This window comes from Ictidomys tridecemlineatus, chromosome 3 (assembly GCF_052094955.1).
Source record: "Ictidomys tridecemlineatus isolate mIctTri1 chromosome 3, mIctTri1.hap1, whole genome shotgun sequence".
NCBI classification, from domain to species: domain Eukaryota; kingdom Metazoa; phylum Chordata; class Mammalia; order Rodentia; family Sciuridae; genus Ictidomys; species Ictidomys tridecemlineatus.
The window spans coordinates 36,793,987-36,809,356 of record NC_135479.1 but is presented as its reverse complement, the minus strand read 5'-3'; the positions used below and the strand labels follow the sequence as shown (position 1 = coordinate 36,809,356).

At 48.2% G+C, this 15,370-nt stretch overlaps 2 protein-coding genes and 1 long non-coding RNA gene across 3 annotated transcripts; 1 reads left to right on the top strand and 2 right to left on the bottom strand.

Annotated features, from left to right (window-relative positions):
* Positions 1-4,293: 4,293 nt before the first annotated feature.
* On the bottom strand, positions 4,294-7,731 carry Ccl16 (C-C motif chemokine ligand 16). The gene is made up of 3 exons (XM_005321496.5): positions 7,544-7,731; positions 4,977-5,097; positions 4,294-4,575 (listed from the first exon to the last, which is right to left on the bottom strand). Exons 1-3 carry the CDS (start codon positions 7,611-7,613, stop codon positions 4,428-4,430), a joined length of 339 nt encoding a protein of 112 aa, XP_005321553.1. The 5' UTR covers positions 7,614-7,731; the 3' UTR covers positions 4,294-4,427.
* LOC144376096 (uncharacterized) lies at positions 5,415-12,718 on the top strand. Its single transcript, XR_013436191.1, has 2 exons — positions 5,415-5,576; positions 12,515-12,718. It is a non-coding gene; the product is annotated as an uncharacterized LOC144376096 (long non-coding RNA).
* Positions 9,831-12,685, bottom strand: Ccl14 (C-C motif chemokine ligand 14). The gene is made up of 3 exons (XM_005321497.5): positions 12,552-12,685; positions 10,508-10,622; positions 9,831-10,050 (listed from the first exon to the last, which is right to left on the bottom strand). The coding sequence occupies exons 1-3, from the start codon at positions 12,622-12,624 to the stop codon at positions 9,963-9,965; spliced, it is 276 nt and encodes a 91-aa protein (XP_005321554.1). The 5' UTR covers positions 12,625-12,685; the 3' UTR covers positions 9,831-9,962.
* Positions 12,719-15,370: the final 2,652 nt, after the last annotated feature.

The following is a 15,370-nucleotide window of genomic DNA, read 5'->3' as shown; positions in this document are numbered from 1 at the left end:
GGCAAAACTCCCTCTTTTTGGTTCACTCAGAGCAACTTCGTCTCTTCCTCTGAAGTATCTGCCTCGGTCTGTAACCATGTTCTGGGGGCGTTTCCTACTTCTACGGGGGTTACTAGTGCATTTTCTTGACCAAAGTTCTTTTATCCATGGGTAAGATTCTTTAATTTTCTTCCAGTAGTAGGGACTGAACCCAGGGCCTTGCACATTGCTAGACAAGCTCTCTACCTCTGAGCTATATCCCCAGCCCTTGTTTTAGCGTTTTAGAGAACAAGAGTGTTTTATCTTTTCTTGTAATACTTGTTCAAGACCCTGTGCTGGGGGCTGGGGATGATTGCAGCAACCCTTTAAGATATCAGTTCTATTTTGCAGAAGAGAAAACTTGGCTCAGAGAGATAACAGCCCTGCTAATACATACTGGGCTCTGGAGAGACTCAAAGAAACTTTTTTGCCTATTGCTTCTTTAAAGCCTTCTTGTCAGGAGTTAAAGGACATTTGCCCAGAGGCCAAGCTCTCCAGGTATCCCAGGTTGGGAGAGAAGCCTCAGGACTGGAGCTACTGCTTCCTCAGTCAGGTGACCCCAGTCTTTCCCACGCTCTAGGAGTCTCAGGTTTATGTGGATTTGAGTTTTGTTTTGTTTTATTTTTTATTTATTTATTTTTTAAAAATATGGCCCCCAGTTCTAGTGCCAGATATGCCAGAGACTCATAGTGTGACATTGGGCACTTCCGTGTCCTTCTCTAGCGTCTAGTTCCTTTATCTTCACAATGAGGAGAATCTCTTCCCTGACCCATACCCTATGGTCCTAAGGGAACGTCAGATACAGGGAGAAAAGGGCCCCTCTGTGAAGCACTTATTGTGTGCTAAGTACTCCTCACATCACCTGCCAATCCTCTCCACACCGATAGGTAGCTACTACCATCCATCTGTTCCACAGAGTGAGGAGATGGAGGCTTAGAGGGAGTCAGTGGTGATCCAAGTTAAGAGGCAGAATTGAGATTCGAACCTGGATTTTTCTACCCAAGTTTGGTTCCAAAGACTTTTAACCATCACATCAGCCGTGTCCCCCAAGTGCCAACTCAGGCTCCTGGTAACTCTCAATGGCTGCTCACACATGAACATGCACACACGTGCTCTCCTGGGGGAAAGTGTGTGCTCACTTGGCCCACGTCAGAGGGCGAACAGCATTTCTAAAGTTAGCCTCAGGACATCTGGTCATCTGATCCAAATCCTCATGGTGTAGAGAGGAACATGCTCTTGTGTTACTCAGAGTTGCTTTTTCACTTTCTTCTCTTTCTATCCCAGCTGGTTCCCCCGTTTCTGTTTGGGCCTCATTCACCTGGAATTACCCCTTCTCTCATACTAGACTGAAAAAAAATCCACTAATAAAGCTCTTACTTTCTACTCCCTCCCAACTGGCCACCTCTGTTCCACAGGACTGGCAGCTCCTTCCATAAGCTGGTTGAAGTAGGTGTATATGGGTGAGGTCTTCACTTTAGGATGGCAAGAGCTGGAAATCCCTATGTGCCAGAATGAGGAGGTGTGTGTATGTTAAAGTCAGGTACCCATCTTCCTTCCTTGAAAAGAATAGGAATACCCCCCCCCCCCTTTTTTTTGGTATCAAGGATTGAACCCAGGGGCACTCAACCACGGAACCACATCCCCAGCCCTATTTTGTATTTTATTTAAAGACATGTTCTCACTGAGTTGCTTAGTGCCTCACAGTTGCTGAGGCTGGCTTTGAACTCACTATCCTCCTGTCTCAGTCCCCCAAACCGCTGGGATTACAGGCATGCACATCTGTGCCCGCCTTAGAACAGCCCTTTAAAAAAACACTTAAATGTGCCCATGAATCACCTTTCTGGTTCTGAACCACTAGCCGTTTTTTGTCAAGATATAGGTTATGTGCTGGGTGGGGATTTGCTTTTGTATATATAAATACTCAGATTTTTATACTGACAGCTCAACCTTGAACTTCTCTGATGAACAGGATAAAAAAAAAAAAAAGATAATGACATTTAATTTCCAACCTGACAGAATCAGGGCCCTGTGCTTCCTGTTTTCAGCCCATTCCTGTCCTTTAAGACTTTGAATCCTAGTTCCCTGACTTTGACCCTGATGCTGGCTAAGGACTTTGAAACTTCCTCTTGCCTTGGGTGTGCCCTCTGTTGGCGTCCGGCCTCCTGTGTCAATTAGTCCCTTGTCACTCCCCCCACCCCCAACTCATGTCTACTCGGGCCTCTGCAAGTGAAGTTACAGGCCTGACTACGTTGTGTGGGTTAGTGATTCCTTGAACCTCAGACTGTGAGCTCTTGAAGGGGGGCATTGATCATATTTAGCTGTGGCACTTGAGCTCTGTTAGCAAGGAGAGCAGACAGAATTCCTGGAACACAGAGCAGGAGCTCACAGTCCAGGGAAGGACAAAAATAGGTAGCACTCACCTCCTGTGGAGAACAAATGGTAGCCAGCATGTGGGGTAGATTCCTCACCTGCCTCTGAGCTCCTTTTTAAGATAGTGGTGATTGATGGGTCATTGTACACACTCAGGTTGTTTTTGATGCAAGGAACAGAAACCAAGATCTGCTAACTCTGGCTGGCAGAAAGAAAAGGGGAGGATACCACAGGTCCACTGATGGGTGGTGAGACAAACAAAATGTAGGGTATATGAACCATAGGAATATTGCTCAGCCTTAAAAAGAATGAGGTTCTGACATATTACAGCATGGATGAGCCTAGAAGACAGTATGTTCAGGGAAGTCAGTCAGTCACTAAAGGACGGACACTGTATGATTCCAGTTAAATGAACAACCTAGAGTAGTCAACTTCATAGTGACAGAAAAATAGAACGATGGTGAGGGAGGGGAGAATGGGGAGTTGATAGGCAATCGGCACAGAACTTCAGTCTGGGATAATGAGAAGGTTCTGGAGGTGGTAGGGGTGATGCTGAACAACAATGTGAGTATACTGTATGCTTAAAATGATTAAAGTGATGCATTTTATATTAATGTATTTTTTAATGCACACATGAACACACATCCCAGAACTGATCTAAACCAATGAAGGTTACTCCAGGGGTGCTAAGGGCCACTGTGGCCCTTCAACAATTTTTTTAAAAGGAGGAAAAATAGTCAGGGTGCTGGGGTACCTCATGGAATTGAAAGACTAGCCAAAACCCTCATCTTGGAGAAGGGCAGGAAGCAGAGCAGCGTCAGGAACTTCGGGGGCAGAAGTTCATAGGTCTCTTCCTTTGGGACACTGCCAGAATTTCACCTCTGCTGCCCACGCAAGTAGTCTGTTTCTCAGGTTCAAATTTCCAGTCTCTCTGATAAAGAGTCAGGTGCCATGGGGCAGAGGCAGGCTCATGTATTACCAACATGGCCACTGGGGGCAGTAAAGAGTCAGTTCGCCAGAATCCAATTCATGAGCCAGTTTTCACCAGTTTGTTTCTAGTAGTCATCTGACTTTAATTGCCAGATTTTGTTTTGTCCACTCAACAGCATTTTTTTTTAAATGTTGGATTCTGTTGAATTCAGCTCCCTGCCTTTGAGCTGGAGAGAGAGGAGTAGAGAGCAGGGGATGTCTACTCTATGTTCCTGTCCTTAGTGCTACCTAACTCTCTAGTGCCCAACATTGACAAAATTATTAAGGCAATGTAGAAAAGGCTGGGGCGGGGGAGGGGGCGGGAAGACTACTGAGTTTCTTTTAGGCTCTCAGGGAAAAGGCAGAAAATTAAGAACCAAATTGGCAATTAAGGACACTTTATTTATTTGCAAGCTTGAGATCTGGATTGAGAGTTTACCCCCAGCCTAACCTAATATCCTTTCTCTGCCTTACGTAATTTAGTTTGGAAGCTACAGGAGCACGCCTCTGCTGTTGAGTCTGGTATCATTTGCATGGCACTTTGAGGAAGACCAAACGTGGGGGTGGGGATGCAGCAATGTCTCTGTTACAGGTTAAAAAGTGATTCACATGGATATTTCTGCCCTGGGCTCACCGATCCCCACCACCAAATTATGTTTAGAAAAAAAAAAAAGAATGGGAGAAAAAATAGATCCAGGAAAGGGATAAGATAAACAGGAAAAATCAAGAGTTCTATGGGGTTAATGGGCCAAGATTCAGAGACTAGAGATGGTTTGGTTGGTTGGAAACTGGAATATTTGGAACACCTGGTATATAAGTGTAAGGTGAGAAATGGGATGCAGAGCATGAGAAGAAGGTGAAAGAGTTTTTTTTTTTTCTTTTCTGAATCGAGAATGTATCTTTCCCTGCCCTTAACTTTGACATTTCCTCCCAAGGTTGAGACAACATTCAAAATACTTTTATTTTGATCATTGACTTGTGTCTTTATGATTGTGCTACCTCAGACCATAGGGCTCCTTCCTCCACAGACCTGGGCTTGCATGAAGGCCTTATCATCATGAGGAGCCAAACTAGGGCTGGCCTTTTTCTGTTCTGATGATTTTAACTGAGGCCGAGTTCTTGGGAGGCAGCAGAGGTATTTGGGGATCCTTGATGTAGTCTTGGACCCAACTGTCGTTGGGGTTGGCACAGACTTCTCGGTTCTTCTTGGTGACAAAGCTGTGGAGGCAGAGTTGGATGTCATGGGCTGTGGAGCAAGAAAGGGGGACCAGTCTACATGCCCCCTCCAATTCTCACGGCTCATGTCCCCTATAGTCTCCCTTCAAAACCCCCCTATCTGGGTCCTCTCAGACCTCTCTAGTCTCCATCCTCCCCTCTCTTAGTCCCTTCCCCATTCAACCTAGACTTTCAGGCTCAGGTTTCACAATGGCTGCTATTGCCTGAAAACACAGGTATAAGTGGCGAGATCAGGAATTAAACCCTGGTCCCTGAGATTCAAAGCCCAAACCCTTGGCCACTCCCTACTCCACTGCATGGAGACCTCTTGGTCTTATGCAGCTCATTCCTGCCCCAGGGTTTCCCTCCCATTTCCACAGACATCTTGGCAGGCAAGTGCTTACATGATTGCTGGCAGGTGACAGGTGAGGGCCTCTCTGTATCCTTTCACCAGTTTCTGTGGCAGTGTTTTCTCATAGTATGTCACGCAGCAGGAGGCTTGAATGTTCACCCCCGCAGGGTGTCCTGAAGGAATCACATTGCAAGTTGAGCCAGTGAGATCAAGAGGGAGACCAAGGCTGCTTACCTCCATCTCCCATGGATCACATGCCACTCCTCTGATGGCAAAGCCACCTGTTTGCAGTTTGATGGGTGATAGGGAAAGAGAAAAAAATGAAACCCTCCAAGGACACACACGGGAAGCCTTCAGCCTCTGAACTGAGTGTCATCTAAATACAAATGGCGCAGAGACTCATCTTTGCTGATGAAACTGGCTCACCCTTGTTTACTTGTGATTGAATTTGGCAAATATGTATTGAGCTCATGTCTTTATGGGGGGTAAAAGGACAAGGCCACCGCAAGCCAGGGTAAAAAGAAAGTGAAACATTAAACACTACCATAGTACGTGGTCCAGGGCAGAACAGACTTCGGGACAAGGTGCTGTGGAGACAGAATGAGGGGGACTGAGCCCAATCTTGATGGTTGAGGAAGTCCTAAAGCAGGAGGTGGGTGCCTGGATTGGTTTTCAAAAGATGAGTAGGATGTAGACAGGCAAAGGGTTTGTAGGATGTGGAAGACAGAAAGAGGCCTGAGGTTGGCGGAAGCTCACTCAGTGGATCTAGCCATCGCTGAGCAGTTTGGGGTCTCTGGAGGGAGAGGAGGGGGAGGAGGAAGGATGAGGAGGAGATGAAAGGGAGGGAGAGGGATGGGACACACACTGACCAAACCATGGTGAAATCTGGGCTCCAACCTGGAGGCATTAGAGCTGCTGAGATAGGGAAGAGGGTGAAAGAGGAGCCATGACCAAGAGGAAAAAGTGTACGATTCAGGCCTCAGAGTCAGCTGGGATCAGAATCTTGAATAAATGATTTGAATCATGAGCAATTTTCTCTCTCTCTTTCTCTCTCTCTCTTTCTCTGTCTTTGTAATATTAGGGATTGAACCCAAGGGTGCTCTATTACTGAGCTCTTTTTAAAATTTTATTTTGAGACAGGGTCTCACTAAGTTGCTGAGGCTGGTCTAGAACTTGTGATCCTCTTTCCCCACCTGTAATCCCTCCTGAATGCTGGGATTACAGGTGGGGACCATCATGCTCAGCTATGTGTAGTTTTCAGTTTCCTCATCCATTAAATGGGGATAAAAGATACTTAAAAGATGACCGTGAGAATAGTTGAGAAGATGTCTGACCCAGCCCGGCCACAGAAAGCTCAGTTGGTGCTCATTAGAATATCTGAGAACAAATGGTTCTTGCTTGGAAACAGCCGTTTTCCTTCTCTCTGAGGTTTGCAGGATGTTGGACTTGATAGGTTAGTGCTCTCTGGAGCTCCCCTGACTACTTGCATGTTGGAGATACAACCCAGGAAGTCAGGCCAGAGACACTCCCATCCCCCAAACCCACAGAGTGGCAGTAAGTCCTTCTGTGTAGTCTGACCCTGTGTTTCCAACCAGTGACAAACTTTGGGATATCTCAAGAGCGCCCTCTGGCTGATCCATGTTTCAAGAGGGCTATTTTCTTTGAGATCTGAACCCACTGCGTTGGCCTGACTGACCTTCCCAGAGGACATGGTTGTCCCTTCCCACCCACCAGACACACACACAGTTCCTCCATAAGTGACTCTGTGTACAGTTCTTTTATAAGTGATGTTCCTGTCCCTGGTTCTCAAAATAGAGTTTACAAAGACCAAGGTCAGTCACCCTGAGAGTATGTGGACAGATTGCATGATGCACTTGACCTTTGCTCCTCTGTGTGTTGATGCAGGCCCAGCCAGGCCAGACCACAAACTTTGGGAGAAAAGATGGGCTGGGGCCACCCAAGGTGTCTACATAGAAGGGTTGAGTGTCTTTGTGCTTTTTTTTGGTCACTAGTCCTCATAAATAATGGCAGAGGCAGGGGATAGGGAGTGGGCAAATAGGTCCCAATTCCCCCTCTCTTGAGATCCCAAACCTTTCAATGCTCCTCTCTTTGGTCTTTGGTGGGATAGGAGTGAGAAAGGGGGGCACAGATCCCCAGATAGCATACTTGGCCATCCCATGGAGACTCATTTTGTGTATCTGGTAGTCCTAGCAATCCATGGCAGCCGCTGCAAGGAAGGGGGGTGTCTAGTTCAGACTCCCCACTCCTGGGCTTGGACCCAAGTGATGGCTTCTACGTTCCTCACCCTCACTTCACTTGCCACATTTATTTACTGCACTGCATTCTCCTCTGCTTCTTACTCTCCTCTCCCTGAAACTCCTGCAGACTCCTCAGGAAACCGAAACTCAATTTCCTAGACCTGCCCATCCCCAGAAGGTTCTAGATCAAGCCCAACTCTACTTACACAGGGGAGGAATTGAGACCTGTAGCTGGGGCGAAGGCTGGGAGCGGCCCTGGGGCTGGTGTGGTCAGAGAGCTGGCAGTACTGTTGGTATCCCCTCTCCGCCTGCCACCTGTTCCCCTTTCTCATCCCTGCCTTATGGGGACCAAAGGACTCACTTGGCTGGAAGTAAGAAGCAGATGTGGTGGCGAGGATGAGGAGAAGGAGGGCAGCCACAGAGACCTTCATCTCTCAGCAGGGCAGGACAGCTCCAGGGGACTGCTGAGTGGAGGTGTCCACCTTGCTGCTGGTCCTCGGTGCTCCCACTGCTGAGCCTTCTGGACTCTGACCACTTCAGGAGGGGGTGGAGGAGGAGAAACAGCTGCCTCTGTTTTGGCAGTGGAAGATGGGCGGGAGCTGCTGAGTTAGCAGGATTTGAATTCACTCGAGGGGATGATTGGAGGACTGTGTGGCCAGGGGCCGCTGCCCGCCACTTTGCATGTCCTGTAATCCTCTCAATAGTGAAGAAGTGATCACTACTCCAAGGCCACTGACGCTTAGAGAGGGGAGGTTGCAAGGGTTGGAGGTGAATAGGTCAGCAGTACAGAGAACCAGATCTCTTTGCTTTCACAGTGTCACCTACCACCATCTCTGGGTTGAGAAGGAGGCGGGGTAGAGCAGTCCCAGTTTGCCTCTGGTGACTGGTCTTTGGGAGGGTGAGCAGGGCCCCCATCCCCAGTCTGAGGACACCTGATTGAGCTCAGACTCTTTCTTGTCACAGGTTATGCTACTAATACTCTGATAAAACAGTAAGCCTGATGCCTGGGTCCCCATTTGTTGTTGAGGTGCTTGGTTTGTCCGTTGTTCTTATTTATCTCTTTGGACCTTAGACTCTGAAGTGTTTTTATATTTCTAGTTGTTGATGGCCTTTATTTTATTCATTTATTATTTATATGTGGTGCTGAGATTTGAACCCAGTGCCTCACACAGCACTCTGCCACTGAGCCACGACCCCAGCCCTCCGGACTGGTTTTTAGGTGCAGCAGCAGTCTGGGTTTTCCAAATACAGATTCACGGAACCCTGCCACCGTGGCCAGTTGTGAGCAGCAGAGGCATTCCTACGCTGTGAACCTGACAGGCAGTTTCCGTGGACCTGAGTTCACTGGGAACTGCACCCCACCCCCATCAATCCTGGGCTCTGGCTGAATTTGCCCCACCGCGTCTTCTCTCTTTCCATTGCCTCAAGACCTGGTCCCAGGTTATGTCAGCAGTCTGTGAAGAGAAAGAAGATGCAGGGGATTTTACTGCTAATGGACTGCAAGCTTCAGAGGCCCGAGGGAAGAGTCAGGAGTTGAGGACAGCAGGAGGCAGGGCCCGATAGGCAATGTGCAGCTCCTGGGGGCGCCTGCTGTTGCTGTGACTGCTTCCAAATAGGAGACACATCTAATGCAATGAGTCTTGGTGGGTCCCAGGCAGTCAGTGGTGGTGAAACTGTGACATCTTCCTAGGAGAGGGAAGGAGGGTCTGTGAGTGCTCCCTTGACCTCTGTGCATTGGAAGTGAGGGGGTCTGGGGAAGCCTGGGTGTGCCTTTAGCCCACTGGCCCCTGCTGGTTGCTGCTTTGGCCCACACACCTTTGTCTGTGAAAGGCTGCCGGCCAGGGCAGGGCGGTCAGGGTCCCTACACCAGGTACGTTCTTCCTCCAAGTACACGAATTTCCTCCTTAACCCTGAAGATAAATTTAGGAGCCTATTCTTGGGGCACAGATCTCTTGATTCCTGTCTCATTTTGTCCTTCCTTCCTTCCTTCTTTCCTTCCATCCATCCATGATGCATCTGTTCATCCATTCATTTGATGAGCACCTGACATGGGCCAGGCTTTCTGCTTGGCCCTGTGGGGGATACAAAACGGAGTAAAGCAAACAGTATAACCTGGTATATGTAAGTGAAGAGGGAGGAACTGTCTAAATGTGAATGACTCATTTCTATCCCAGTCAGCAGCAAAGAAAAACATGCGTGCACACACACACACACACACACACACACACACACGCACTCTGGAGTCTGACTATTAAGGAGAGGGCTTCATGAAGATCGGTTAGTGAGTCTTAGCTTCTGTACTTTCAGGTAGTGAGTCTTAGCTTCTATACTTGTTGTGAAGCTTAAATGAGATGGTGCCAACAGGCTGCTTAGCAGGGTGACTCGACTGTGGTAAGCACTGACAACGTGGTGCGTGTTACCCCTGGCACACAGGAGGTGTGTGAGGAGGTGGCTTCACCCTGTGTTTCTCTCTTGCTTTCTGCTCAGCTTCCCACCACCCCACTCACAGTCTGGACCTGTTTTCTGGACTCTGGCAAAACTTGTGCACAGTGAGACTTGATGCTGAGGTGCCACACCCGGCTCAGCTCACTGGTGTCACCAGTCTCCTGCCAATGGATAGATTCAGTAGAAATGAACGGGGCCAGGGAAAGGCATGAGGGAGTCTTTAATTCAAGGCAGGGCAGCTCCCAGGAGTGGTGGGGGAAGGTTGGGGTGGAGGGGCCTTGGCCTCTTCATTTCTTTCGGCTGAGCTGAGCCCTTCTCCAGCGCTTCTGGATCACTTAGCTCTCCTCCAGTTCCTTGATATAGTCCTGGACCCACTCATCCTTTGGGTTGGCACAGATGGGGTGCCCCTTTTTGGTGATGAAGCTGTGGAACAATAGGGAGAAGGATTACAAACCAAGGGGTCCAGTGGCCAAGGAGAAAGCCCATCCTCCCTCCCTCCCTCCCAAGTCCCTGCTGGGCCAATCCCATCTCTCCTTCCTGTGTTAGCAGCAGCTAGGGGCCTGGTTCTCTTCAGAGACATGCTCTTCAGCCCCTGGGGCTCCAGCACGTGTAGTCTCTGTGTCACCCTCTCCCTCCACCCCACAAAGTGATCTTGTGCCTCCTCGATTCTCCTGATGCCTCCCCATCAAGGGGCCAGCATTCAGGTGGCTCTCTCAGCAGGTTTCAGACACTGAGTCCCCGGTGTGCCCTCTGGCTGCCTCTCCCTGGGTGGACGCACCTGGGAGGCCTTGTAGGAGTCCTGTTCCATGTCCTCTCCAGCCCCTCTCCCCAGGCCCTGCTAGCTCCCCGTCCCCCAGTGTGGTGTGTCGTTGCCACCTACACAATTCCAGACTTGGGACACTCGCTGCTGGTCTCATAATAGTCTATAATCCGACGACGCGGGGGTGCCTGGGAAACATAGGTGAAGCAGCACTCTGAGGGGTTGTAAGGTCCTCCTGAGGAGAAAGCAAGGGGCATGCTGAGGCGAAGCCTCCGCCAAGGACGCATCGCTGCTACTCCTGCAAGGAGGGAGGAGACAGCCCCGCAGAACTTGGAGCGAGGGCTTTGGAGAAACTCATCTCTTCTCCCTCTCCTTAGCATTCTTCAGCCCCTTTCCTCCACCACCCCACATGGGAAGGTCAGCTGATGACGTCCAACTCCAGGCTTGGAAAGCAGTGAACCCCACCTTCTCATTGAGCACACTAGGAAGGTGGGGTTCACTGACGAGGAACTGACTCACAGGGAAGGCTAGTGACTGGCCCAAGATCATGGGACCTGAGCTCCTTACTCAGAAAAGATGCTCCAACTAGGAGTACTTGGAAAAAAATGCCAACACAGCTCATGTCATTTGGCATGCAGCTCCACCCAGTCCCTTGTCCTGTCCCCATTAAGCCCATGGACAGCAGAGAAGGAAGAAGGTCCACACCAAACTCTTGAGGACAATGGTCATGGAGTCAGAACACCCCAATTCTAACCCATCTTCACCTTTTCTATGGAGAGTGACCATTTCATTTCCCCTCTCTGTTTCCCCCACTGTCGTTGAACTGTGTTGGTGGATTTTACACTGAGCTTTCTGTGGCTATATTGGGGGAACTGTTGAATTTGAGAGCAGTGTCCTGGGGACCTCATTGAACCCTTTTTCCTGTATTATATACTGGCTTCCGTGGAAGATTTTGCTTGGAGAAAAGTTTCATGGTTTAAAAATTCTAAAAATCACTGGATTAGGTGACTTTTCAGCTATTTTTTTGATTGTGAAATTTCACAGCTCTTATAAGAGATGCAAGGGAGTGACAGTGAGGTTACCCCAAACTTGAATTCCAGGGGTAGTGGGAAGGGCCCTGTATGAACAATCGCATACTGTAGTCATGGAGCTGAAAACTCAGGTGTGTGCATGTGATGTGCCCAGGCTGGACAGAAACATGAGTGGGCACTGCAGTGGCATCAGAGGTCACTGGGTCATTGGGGCAGATGCTTGGGTGGAAAGAGAAAGGTCTGGTCCTGCACCCAGCCCTATGCCAGGTATCATCCTCACTATCCAAGGAATGAACTAAGGGATCCCTGGTCCCTAACGCCCACTCAGGGCTCTGACTCTACCACCTTTGTCCTCTGAGCTGACAAAGGACTTTTCAGAGATCAAATTGTCCAGATTTGCCTCCATTAATTTTCAACTAATTTTATTTCAACAACCTTCTACATTCCCCTCCAGTTTTCTGAAAACAGAAACAAGGTGGAGTTAGGACGCCCCAATTCTAACTCTCTTCACCTTTTCTTTGGACTGTGACCATTTTATTTTCCCACACGGTAAGCGAGGACTTTGGATTGGGTCAGTGGATTTTACCCTGAGCTTTCTGTTCTGGGGGCTTCTGTGGCTATATTGGGGTAAGGGAAGGGCAAGGGGGAATAGTTTTGGCTTTCCAGTAAGGCCGCTCATCCTAAGAATTAAATTGCAAAAGGGTGGCCCGGACAGGAGCCCCCCACTATTGTGGCTCTTCTAGTCCATACCCAAGTAATACTGCGCTCACAGGGCATGGGTGACACCAGAAACAGGCTGGGCGCAAATCTCAGGGTGAGGAGGGTGCTGATAGACAAAATGGCCTTGAAGGGTTCCAAACCCTGCTCCTCAACCTCCCTGGGATAATACCCCCCCACATACACCCCCCAAAGCATAGACTGCTTTTATGCTTATTGGCAAAGAGAGAAATTGAGGGAGTGGAGAGGAAGGCTGGCCTCCCTCTTGGCCTTGAGGGGAAGGGTCCTGGAGTAAGTAAGGAAGACACCAGTTTAAGAAGATGGCAGACCCCCTACACCCCACCTCTCCAGCCACCTTACTCTGCTTATTTTCCCACAGGGACTGGATTGGAAGGAAGAAAAGGTGTTGCACTCACGTGAGGAGGATGGGACCTTGGCCTCTAGGACAACAGAGAGAAGGAGGAGGAGGAGGAGGGAGACGGTGGCCATGGAGAATTTCTTCAGGAGGAGAGCTGGCCTGCCGGGGGCTCCCGAGGCTCCTGGGGTGAGGGAGTGTTGAGAAATGATCACCGAGGCAAATAAATATATGTCTATTTTTTCAAATAAGGGAACTGAGATTTTTGAAAGGAACCAGGAAGCAGCAGATGACTCAGCGATTTCACATCCTGCCGATTTGTGGAGGGTGGTGTGAAGGATGCATGGAGAGCCAAGATTCCAGGCAGGAAATTGCCTCCCATCCTCAGCGGGAATAACTCCTCTGATGTAAGCCCTTGCCCTGATGTGGGTCACGAGATAGGAGCTGGGGCACTGTCTCAGCCTCAGCCAAAGGTCTCAAGGCTGAGATGTGTCCTGTGCCCAATTCCAGTTTCAGGTCTCCTAACAAGGGCAGGTGGGGCGTGATGATTCAGGATCTAGAGACCAGAGGACATTTGGGGTAGTGAGTTGAGGTCTGCAGTCTCCCTTCATTGATCAGAGCCAGGACTCCCTCACCTAAGTTCTGAAGCAGTTCCCAGCCTCATCCCCATCCCCCTCTCCACAGGGGGAGGATGTGTAAAGAAGAGCTATGATGCTGAGGAGATGACTCATTTATGGAAGAATGGCTGCACACCATAGCCACTGTCCCCAATGCGTTATGAATTTAGTCTTTATAACAACAGCTGAGGAAACTGAAGCTCAGAAGCCAAGCACAAGCTTTGACACTTGATAAGTAGAGCTGGCGTTCAAACTCCGTCTGGCTTTGAAGTCTGTGTGTTCTAAAGAAATATGGTCGCCCCAACTAAACTCTCCCAAAATGTCCAGGCTGGCTTGGGGTTCTCTATAAGAGCTTTAGTTTTAGCTCCTTCTGAGCTCGGGGAAGGGATCCCTTTGGTGCTTCCTCTTGCTTTCTGACTTTTGCTCCAGAGAAGCGGGGTGGAAAACATGGAGGATGCTCACTGCAGGGACAGCCAGCAGGTTTTATCGATTAGTGGTGAGCGGGAGCCCTGTACTAGAAACTATTCTGAGGCTGTGTCCAGGTCGTCAGGAAAAAGTCCTGTGATTGGTGTGTGGTCTCTGTGCAGCTTGTCCTCTGTGTACCTGCCATCCTTAGGTTAGTCTAAGCTGGCCATTGACCAAATGCAAACCAGGGATAAGTCCAGTGACTTCTCATGTTCACACAGTGACTTGGACCCCACTCTGCAGACTCAGTCTACTGGCCCTCACCGTGCTCTTCTTGGGGGGCACTTTGTCCATTCTGCTTGCTGTTGTGGTTACGAAGCTGTATTAATCTCTTTTCACCTGGAATCATCAGGGCAGGGAACATCCCTTGTTCATCTTTGTCCATTCATATAAGAGATGATTTATAAATGCATGTTTTAAAGGGAAAAATGAATAAATAAATCAAACCAGGTTATTCATGTGCATGGTATAGGAAATGGCTGACTTCTCAAGGTTAGGTGTGGAGACAGTCATTAATTTTCTTTATGTGTTACCATTCGTAACTGCACTGTTGAACTCCTCAAATAAAATGTCAACAGTTGTCATTAGGAACAATCTCAGGAAACAAGTTGTTTCTGGGAAGAATATGAGTTGGGAAGAGAAAGGGTTCACTCTTGTTTTCATGAAGGTCTAGCCCACCTGCCCAGGAAATCCCTTCATTTTTCCAGCAGTTATGGAGTTCGGACCTGCATCATTCTGGATATGCTAACTGCTCTACTAAACAGCCCAGGGGATTAAACAAAATGAAGTCTTATTTTTTCCACATGTCACGGTCTCATGAGGTCAGCAGGGGGCAAAGATCTGTGTGTTGGGGAGAGCTATTTCCTGCGCTCCTTCAGGAACCAGGGTTTTTTCTATCTTGTGATGCCACCATTTGCAGCCTAAGACCTCTGAGTTTATGACCAAAAGGGAGAGACCCAGGAGGATTGAGAGATTTTCATGAACCAGTTCTGGAAACGATATAAAATTACTGTCACCCACAGTCTATAGCCAATATCAAACCACCTCACTCCCACCTGATGATAAATGGGTTGAAAATACACAACATTATGACCAGGAGGAAAAGGAATAGAGTTGGTGGCCACATCACTTTTTTAAAAAAAATATTTATTTTCTAGTTATAGGTGGACACAATATCTCTATTTTATTTTTATGTGTGGTGCTGAGGATCGAACCCAGTGCCTCACGCATGCTAGGCGAGCGCTCTACCTCTGAGCCACAACCCCAACCCCTACATCACTTTTTTTAAACGTAATTTTATGCCATTCTTTGACCTTTTCCTATTCTTACTGAATCAAATTTCAAAGGGTGGAACCAGCAGTGTGTGTGTGCGTGCGTGGGGATTGAACCCATGGCCTTGTGCATATGAGGGCAATCAGTTTTTTAATAATGATTCTTATGCCTGGTAAAGTTTCAGAAGCCCTTATCTATGTAACAGATTTCTAGCTGCATTATATTGTTTTCTTTCTTTCTTTTTTAAAATTTTATTTATATATAACAGCAGAGTGCATTACAATTCTTATTACATATATAGAGCTCAATTTTTCATATCTCTGATTGTATATATAGTATACTCACATCAATCCGTGTCCTCATACATGTACTTTGGGTAATAATGATCATCACATTATATTGTTTTCTTTAGCCCTTAGACAATGTAATTTAGGCCTGGGGAGTCCCAGACTGTTTGCCTCCAAGTCTAAATAGCCTAATCTTTTTAGTCCAGTGTTGTATAATAATTTGGAGATTTAGTGATGAA

Coding starts and splice junctions, on each gene's coding strand:
- Ccl16 (XM_005321496.5), bottom strand. CDS start 7,613: ATGAAGGTCTCTGTGGCTGCCCTCCTTCTCCTCATCCTCGCCACCACA. Junction 5,098..7,543: donor TGCTTCTTACTTCCAGCCAA/GTGAGTCCTTTG, acceptor TGATTCCTTCAG/GACACCCTGCGGGGGTGAAC. Junction 4,576..4,976: donor TGTCACCTGCCAGCAATCAT/GTAAGCACTTGC, acceptor CTGCCTCCACAG/CTTTGTCACCAAGAAGAACC.
- Ccl14 (XM_005321497.5), bottom strand. CDS start 12,624: ATGGCCACCGTCTCCCTCCTCCTCCTCCTCCTTCTCTCTGTTGTCCTA. Junction 10,623..12,551: donor CAAGGTCCCATCCTCCTCAC/GTGAGTGCAACA, acceptor CTTTCTCCTCAG/GAGGACCTTACAACCCCTCA. Junction 10,051..10,507: donor TGTCCCAAGTCTGGAATTGT/GTAGGTGGCAAC, acceptor ATTGTTCCACAG/CTTCATCACCAAAAAGGGGC.